The sequence below is a fragment of the Chanos chanos genome, chromosome 15 (genome assembly GCF_902362185.1).
Source record: "Chanos chanos chromosome 15, fChaCha1.1, whole genome shotgun sequence".
Taxonomy (NCBI): domain Eukaryota; kingdom Metazoa; phylum Chordata; class Actinopteri; order Gonorynchiformes; family Chanidae; genus Chanos; species Chanos chanos.
This window is the reverse complement of record NC_044509.1, coordinates 1926485-1934780: the sequence shown is the minus strand read 5'-3', so window position 1 is coordinate 1934780 and position 8296 is coordinate 1926485. Positions and strand designations below refer to the sequence as shown.

Here is an 8296-nt window from a genome sequence, read left to right as displayed (position 1 = left end):
TACTGTCTCCAGGTTTTATTTTTGGCTTCATTCCAACTGTAAAGTACACGCTTCACACACACGTTCACAGCACATTCATTCATTGGACCACAAAAAAAAACCAGTATTTCTAAGTCTGTGATGAGTTCGGTGTTGGATTTTGTTGGAAGTTTTGTTATTCACTGTGGAGAACAGAGCAAACACACACACACAGCTAGATTTTCTAAGGCGCCCAATTTACTAAGAAAGCAGATGGCAAGTACCTTACTTTTTCTGATATTAGGGTAGATTTCAGGACAACACGATTTTATGAAGGGAAAACAGACGAAGTCAACTTCTCTTGTAGATTTAGAGAGCCGTTTAGGAAGAAGGGAAAGGAAGTTCAGTTTGATCAGTTGCGAATGAGTCAAACTGTACACAAAATAAAATGATGTTTAACATCTTAAACTGTACTGTTAAACATTAGCAGTGCCTTATGGTTAGTGTTTTTGAACTATACAGCATCTACAAACTTCTTACTAACAGACCCACCACCTGCCCCTAAAACAATATACCCTCTCATCTCCTGAAAACCATCTCTCTCACACTTATCCCTGCATTCACTCACATCATCAACATATCACTCACCCCAGGAACATTGTCCACCATTTGTAGGCAGGCCTGAGTTACTCCATTGCTCAAGAGGCCAGCACTTGATCCATCTCACATAGAAACACTGAACAAATGTAAACGATTATTTGAGGCTGTCATCACTTGGCAACCCAACATTCAAAAGCAAATCAACAGCCTAAAGTCCGCCAAAACAGTCACCGTGCACGGAGAGTTTCTGAGTTAAATGTTCCGGGCTCGTATTGCCAAATCTAGACATAACAGCAATTAAGTTGTAAGTATCTTTTTATGAAATTTAATGGAGTAGCAATCAGAGAAATATTTGTATCATCCATTTTAGTTTTGTGAGTTTTATGATTTGTCTCTGACGCACATTTGCTGTAGTGTGTGAGGGTATTTTCATTCCAAACCTGACAACAGACACACAATGTAAATATCTTTTTGTTTATTCTGATGGAGTATGAGAGATATGGACCAGAGAGATATTTGGACTATCCGTGTTTATTTGTGTTCAAACGGTTTCGTGACACACTTTTGCTATAGCATGTGAGGGGATTTTCATTCCAAACCACGACGACCACCACAAAGCAAATGCGCTTAGGGCACCCGAATGGCCAGCAGTGGCCCTGCTCACAGACATTGCCACCTGGAGAAAAGATCACCTCCTCCATCTCATGCTGTCAAAAACAGAACTCTTGGTCATCCCAGCCAGCCTCTCCATCGTAACATCTCCATTCAGCTCGGCTCTTCCAGGCTATTCCCATTTAACTCCGCCAGAAACCTGGGACCTAGGATAGATGACCAGCTGATCCCAACTGGCCACAATGCAGCAATCTCCTGATCCTGCAGATTCACTCAAAGGCAACATCAGGAATATCAGACCATATCTGTCAGAAGCATGCTGCCCATCTCCTGGTCCAGGCACCTGTAATCTTAAAATCAGGCGATGCCAACTCCCTCCTGGCGTGTCCACCAGCATGCGCTACCAAACCCTTCCAGATGATTCAAGACACTGCTGCACGGCTGGTCCTCAACCAACCAAGGCCACCACCACCACACAGCAGAGAGTCGCAAACTTGACTCCATGCACGCGTGGTTCCTCGATGGTGGAACGAGTTGCCCAATCCCATGTGGTCTTCTAACTCCCTCACAGTTTTCGAGAAGAACCAAAAGACTCACCGTTTTCACGAAACCCTTACCTCCATAGCCACAACCTAACCCACCCTTCCACACTCAAACCCTACCTACACTCAAACCCTACCTACACTCAAACCCTACCTCCTGTCAAACCCTACCTACACTCAAACCCTACCTACACTCAAACCCTACCTACACTCAAACCCTACCTCCTGTCAAACCCTACCTACACTCAAACCTCACCTTCTGTCAAACCCTACCTACACTCAAACCCTACCTCCTGTCAAACCCTACCTACTGTCAAACCCTACCTACACTCAAACCCTACCTCCTGTCAAACCCTACCTACACTCAAACCCTACCTCCTGTCAAACCCTACCTACACTCAAACCTCACCTTCTGTCAAACCCTACCTACACTCAAACCCTACCTCCTGTCAAACCCTACCTACTGTCAAACCCTACCTACACTCAAACCCTACCTCCTGTCAAACCCTACCTACTGTCAAACCCTACCTACACTCAAACCCTACCTCCTGTCAAACCCTACCTACACTCAAACCCTACCTACACTCAAACCCTACCTACACTCAAACCCTACCTCCTGTCAAACCCTACCTACTGTGAAACCCTACCTACACTCAAACCCTACCTCCTGTCAAACCCTACCTACTGTCAAACCCTACCTACACTCAAACCCTACCTACACTCAAAACCTACCTCCTGTCAAACCCTACCTACTGTCAAACCCTACCTACTGTCAAACCCTACCTACACTCAAACCCTACCTACACTCAAACCCTACCTACACTCAACCCCTACCTCCTGTCAAACCCTACCTACTGTCAAACCCTACCTCCTGTCAAACCCTACCTACACTCAAACCCTACCTCCTGTCAAACCCTACCTACACTCAAACCCTACCTCCTGTCAAACCCTACCTACACTCAAACCCTACCTACACTCAAACCCTACCTACACTCAACCCCTACCTACACTCAAACCCTACCTCCTGTCAAACTCTACCTACACTCAAACCCTACCTACACTCAAACCCTACCTACACTCAAACCCTACCTCCTGTCAAACCCTACCTACACTCAAACCCTACCTACACTCAAACCCTACCTACACTCAACCCCTACCTACACTCAAACCCTACCTCCTGTCAAACCCTACCTACACTCAAACCCTACCTACACTCAACCCCTACCTACACTCAACCCCTACCTACACTCAAACCCTACCTCCTGTCAAACCCTACCTACACTCAAACCCTACCTACACTCAAACCCTACCTACACTCAACCCCTACCTACACTCAAACCCTACCTCCTGTCAAACCCTACCTACTGTCAAACTCTACCTCCTGTCAATACCCAACCTACCCTCACTCTCTACCTACACTCAAACCCTACCTCCTGTCAAACTCTACCTACACTCAAACCCTACCTACACTCAAACCCTACCTACACTCAAACCCTACCTCCTGTCAAACCCTACCTACTGTCAAACCCTACCTACACTCAAACCCTACCTACACTCAAACCCTACCTCCTGTCAAACCCTACCTACTGTCAAACCCTACCTACACTCAAACTCTACCTCCACTCAAACCCTACCTATATGTTCCAATGTACTACTCACTGTTCTATGATGTATATCTCATGTCTTTTGCATAACATTACTGTAAGTCTATGCTGATGCTTAGATCGTCCTGTGTGCACTGACTTTTGTGATGTAGAGTTCCCTCCCTCTATGACTGGTACGTTCTTGCATTTGTAACGGGTCTGATACTGAACTTAGCACTGGCACTTATAAAACAGACATTCTCCTTAATGGCTATAAGCTTAGTTTCTACTCTGCCAGTCTTGGACATTTCTTTGGGTAGCACCACCACCTGCTAGATGAATAAGTGTGAATGTAACGGAGACGGCACGGCGATGAGCACTCTGAACATACTAAAATGAACGGAGTGTGTCAAGACCGTTTACACAGAAAACGTATAAAAGGCATGGGTGTTCTCTATAGTCTCTCTTCAACACGTTTTGAAGATCTTATAGAATGTCAGCAGATGGCTGCTGGAGACAGTGTGTTAGAGTGCAAGAGAGTTAACTCCCAAAGTATTTTACACCCAAGTCACTCTTCAATTCACTGTGTCATAAACCAGGGGCATGAACTTATCAAGTTCACTCACAGGTCATGGACACACATAGCAGCGACCAGCTCAACTTATCCCTAATCTCAGGGTGAGCTGTGCGCCTAAGGACAAACTTTTTTGCAGAGTCAACATCTATAGAAGTATTTTATTTAAAGAGAAGGCACTGATTGCCAAAGAAGCACGTCACTTTGAGGTATTAACTGGTTTCCATGTTGTACAGAAAAGTACAACTGACTCAACAATATAATGAAAAAAAAAAGTGAAAAATGTTTTCTCTTACATTGTTCTGCCTCACATATCACAGAAATGGACCGGTCCATATTAGTGCTTTAAGTGCCATAAACCATGCATATACATCAGACACTTTCTGCCTTTTCCACGGAAATGAATATTTTCGGAATGTGAACTTGCAGTAATTACACACAAATATTAATATACATCTCAGAGCTTGAATTAGCCCTACAAGTTCTGAGGTACTGGAACACTCCCAAAGGTCTTCATTTTCTTAATATTTGATTTCAAATGCATTTATTATGCTTTTTAAATGCATTTTCCAAGACTTAGTCCTACAACACATCTATGAATGAGGTCTCAGATGTGTTATTTTGATTCTCTTCAACGCTGTGATGTTTGTGTCTGAAAAAAAACAACAAAAAAAAAAACGCTTTCCTTCTCAGAGGTCACCTCCATGTGAAGAGTTGCAGAGTCTCTTGTGGACTCTGGTAATATAGACCTTCCCCCATAACACAGCCCAGCCCTTACACTACTCTCACTGAGTAATGAGTATAAAACAGAAAGGAGTGGGGCATGTCATGTGGAGGGCACAGGAGGTAAAAAAAAAATGTAGAGTAACACTGGAATGAGCTGAAGCTTCCACTCCCACTATAGTGGATGTTCACCTTTAGAATCTCAGAATGCCTTTGTGTTCTATTACCGCGCTTCTGGAACACGTGGGCCAGAGATACTGCAGGATCTCATTTGCTGCTGGATGTCATCAGTCTGGTGCAGAGCGTGTAGTTTATCGTGTAAACGTTCTGATGAGGCTCTCGTAGCTGAGGAAAGTGGCAGCGTTCACTGGGAAAGCTCTGAGGCTGTTTAAGAGCAAACCTTTGAAGAAAACCCGAATGCCTTCCTCTCTCAGGCTGACCGTCACGCAGTGTAGAGTCCCTCTGTACACTCGACCCCCTCCTCCTGACATCTGAAGGCGAGTTTTAACCACATCCATGGGTGTAGCAAAAGCCCACGTCACCACGCCCGCAATGCCTCCTGCCATTAACACAGCAAACGAACCTGTGAGAACAGAGACAGGATCTGTCACACAAGACATGCCACAAAAGGAGTGTCTGTGTGTGTGTGTGTGTGTGTGTTATACACTTTAATCCCCTGTAAACCTGGGACGTTTTGCCTGACCTGTGACTGTCACTGTGGTCCATATCTGTGTTATCTACTTCCTGCTTTACTGTCTTACCAGGCTCTTTGCCTTTTTCTGTCAACATCCTGCATGTGACCTCATATGGCAGAAAGTAGAGTCCATAACAGGGGATGTCTCGCAACGCAAGTGCCCACATTCCTCGAAACAGACCCCTAAACCCGTCCTGTCTGAAAATGACTGACAGGCAGTGCACTGGGCCTCGATACTGGTCCATTCTCGTCTGGTTTTGGAGTCGCACCTTCACCAGGTCAATGGGGGCGGTCACAAACACCTTGGAAAATAAGGGATGGATTACACGTGAGTCTGGGTTTGGAGTCGCACCTTCACCAGGTCAATGGGCGCGGTCACAAACACCTTGGAAAATAAGGGATGGATTACAGGTGAGTCTGGGTTTGGAGAGACAGGAGATGATTTAATTTTTAGGATGTGATTCCACTTCTCCATTTAGTTAGTGCACCTTTTGTCCAATCAGTTCTACCTAAAATAACCAGAGTAACCAAATGCACAGAAAGAAAAACTTGTTTTCATGCCCCCTTGGAGAAAATTTCATTTTGTGTTCTTTTGGAATCCCCGCCACTGACAAAAGATGTAAAACAGCTTTGATTTAAACCTGTGACCCCAAATAAGGGACCACATTTACCTAGAGCTACATTTTACCTAAACCAGGTGAATCACAAAAGGTTTGCTTTTTAACAACCCACGATACTCTTACACCAGTGTTCCTGTCCATCATTCTAATTGCTCTACTCCAGAAATAAAAGGATCAAATCTTATATTGGTTTTGCAACATCTGTTTCTCAACATTTCAGTACCAATGTGACAGTGCTGTTGAGGTGATAGAGCTAAAAATACCACCGATGTTCTGCTTTTGTCACGGTTACCTGTGTAAACCCAGAGAAACACCCAGCTGTGAACACAGCTGTTAGGGACGCTTGCTTGTCTTGGTTACGCTCCCTGCTTCGTGACTGTGTAAGGTAATCCAAAGCGTTGCTATAGGAGCCAAAAACCACGGCATTGCTAATGGCAACGGTGAGGACAGGAAATGCCATGCCCTTGAAGAAGCCATGGAGCTGGTTATGTGCAGGGCAAACAGACAAAAGGTTAAAGATCAGTCCAGTGTCTGAGTAACATCTCAGGCAACAAAAACAGAAATCGGGATTTTTAACAAATAACCATGTATTTGAAACAGATATCAGGATTCTGTTTCAAGTTTTTGCATTCACGCAGAGCTCCAACACAGATACGCTCAGACACTCGTAATTTCGCTCACTGTAATGTAGCATAGCTAGTTTTGGCAATTCCACTTGCCATGACCAAGTTCTGATTTCCCCATTCTTAGTTATCACCCCTGCAGATTTGGGGCGTAAACCCCTAGTCCCCTTCCTAGTTCTGCACTAGTGTCCCAGCGCTAGGTTGCCTAGTTCACAAGTTCATTGTAAAAAGTAAATTATATATTGTATATGAGTTACTGAACACCTCTGTGATGTATGTACCACTTGAAAAAAAGCTCGATTTCTAATTCAGAGTTGATTAGCACATTCTCTTTGGTTAACTTTGCTCCCACTGTTGCGTACGTTAGCATGTTTTACGCGGAACCATGAGATGATGTTCACCTGAGAGGATCCTCATTGCTTTACGTGTAGGCTATACTCCGAGTTGATCCTTAAACAACAGATGATCCAACATGACTCGTAACGTTCATTCAAAACAGCACAACGCAGAACAATACCATTATACACATAACACAGATAGATCTTACTTCAATACGAAACATTCAACATTACTCCTTAATTAATCTCAAAAGAGCACTTCCCTTTTACCATTATTAATTTACTATTTCTTGATGATGCTATTTTAAAAACACCAGAATCGTAAGATAGTTTTAATATTTTTAATTATTCCAAAGCACATTATTCTGACACTCACCCCCTCGTGTGTGTAGGTTCTTGCCACGCAGTCAAAAATCCCTTTGTACTTGGACTGGCTCTGAAGACGTACCTGCGTCCACATACATCAAATAGTGCATTTCATTTACGACTGAAGTTTATTCATTTGTAGTCGCTTTTATTCAAAGCGACTTACAAGTGAGGCAAAGTACAGTTCAAGCACATTGTCGATAAGCAGCTGGCTGTATAGGTGCAGTGGACAAGTTCAGTAATTGACCTGATCCAAGTGCAAGAATAGCTGAGGTTGGTAAAAGAGTGAACTATAGACAGATACAGGTAGAAACAGCGTAAATGAACAGGGGCAACAAAAGTGTACGAGAAGAAGCGATTGCCCAGCATGAGGTATGAAGCATCGCTGACAGATGGGATGCTACGAACACAACAAAATCGCTTTAGTGTCGCAATGACAACACAATGGGTGTGTTGCACCATAACCTAAAGCTATAATTTGCTATTCAAAGTAGAGTTTTTCAAAAGTGCTGGGTTATACCCGCTATAGAGTACCAGTAATTTACAACGTAAACAGTAAATGGACACCGGTCAGCGTAAGCATCAGTATTTAAAAGGGATGCCAAGTAATATACATACATCATAGAGACACAAGTACATTTTTACGGCATCAACATTCAAACAACAGGACATGAAATGTGCATTCATAAGACCATGACAGAGGGTCTCTGACCTTCACTGTGTCCATAGGGTGTCCCACGACCAGACCCACGGCTCCTACAGCACACACACAATAAAAATGACCTTTTCTCTTATCAAGGGGGTCTGAAGCACAGAGTTCACAGCCTTGCAAAGATTTAGGCTGAGTGAGTTATTGCGTTTAACTTACGAGGCTACACATTCCAAATGCTAACACACTATTGAACAAAACTATTTTGCTACAACATGAACACAAAATGTATTGAAGATTTGGTCTTCTGCTCAACTGGAATTCGTTTTTACCTGAAATCCATCCTGCGATGAACTCGACAAAAGGCATGACACGGTCACTCCAGCTACGCGAGAATGAGGAGAACGAGGGGAG

At 43.8% G+C, this 8296-nt stretch overlaps 1 protein-coding gene across 2 annotated transcripts; it reads right to left on the bottom strand.

Moving 5' to 3' along the window:
* Positions 1–4794: 4794 nt before the first annotated feature.
* slc25a45 (solute carrier family 25 member 45) lies at positions 4795–8296 on the bottom strand. Of its 2 annotated transcripts, XM_030792770.1 has the most exons (6): positions 8215–8296; positions 7946–7989; positions 7244–7315; positions 6199–6387; positions 5354–5588; positions 4795–5175 (listed from the first exon to the last, which is right to left on the bottom strand). In XM_030792770.1, exons 1-6 carry the CDS (start codon positions 8249–8251, stop codon positions 4904–4906), a joined length of 849 nt encoding a protein of 282 aa, XP_030648630.1. In that variant the 5' UTR covers positions 8252–8296; the 3' UTR covers positions 4795–4903. The 2 variants fall into 2 exon arrangements, with proteins under 2 accessions (XP_030648630.1, XP_030648631.1); XM_030792771.1 differs by lacking the exon at positions 6199–6387.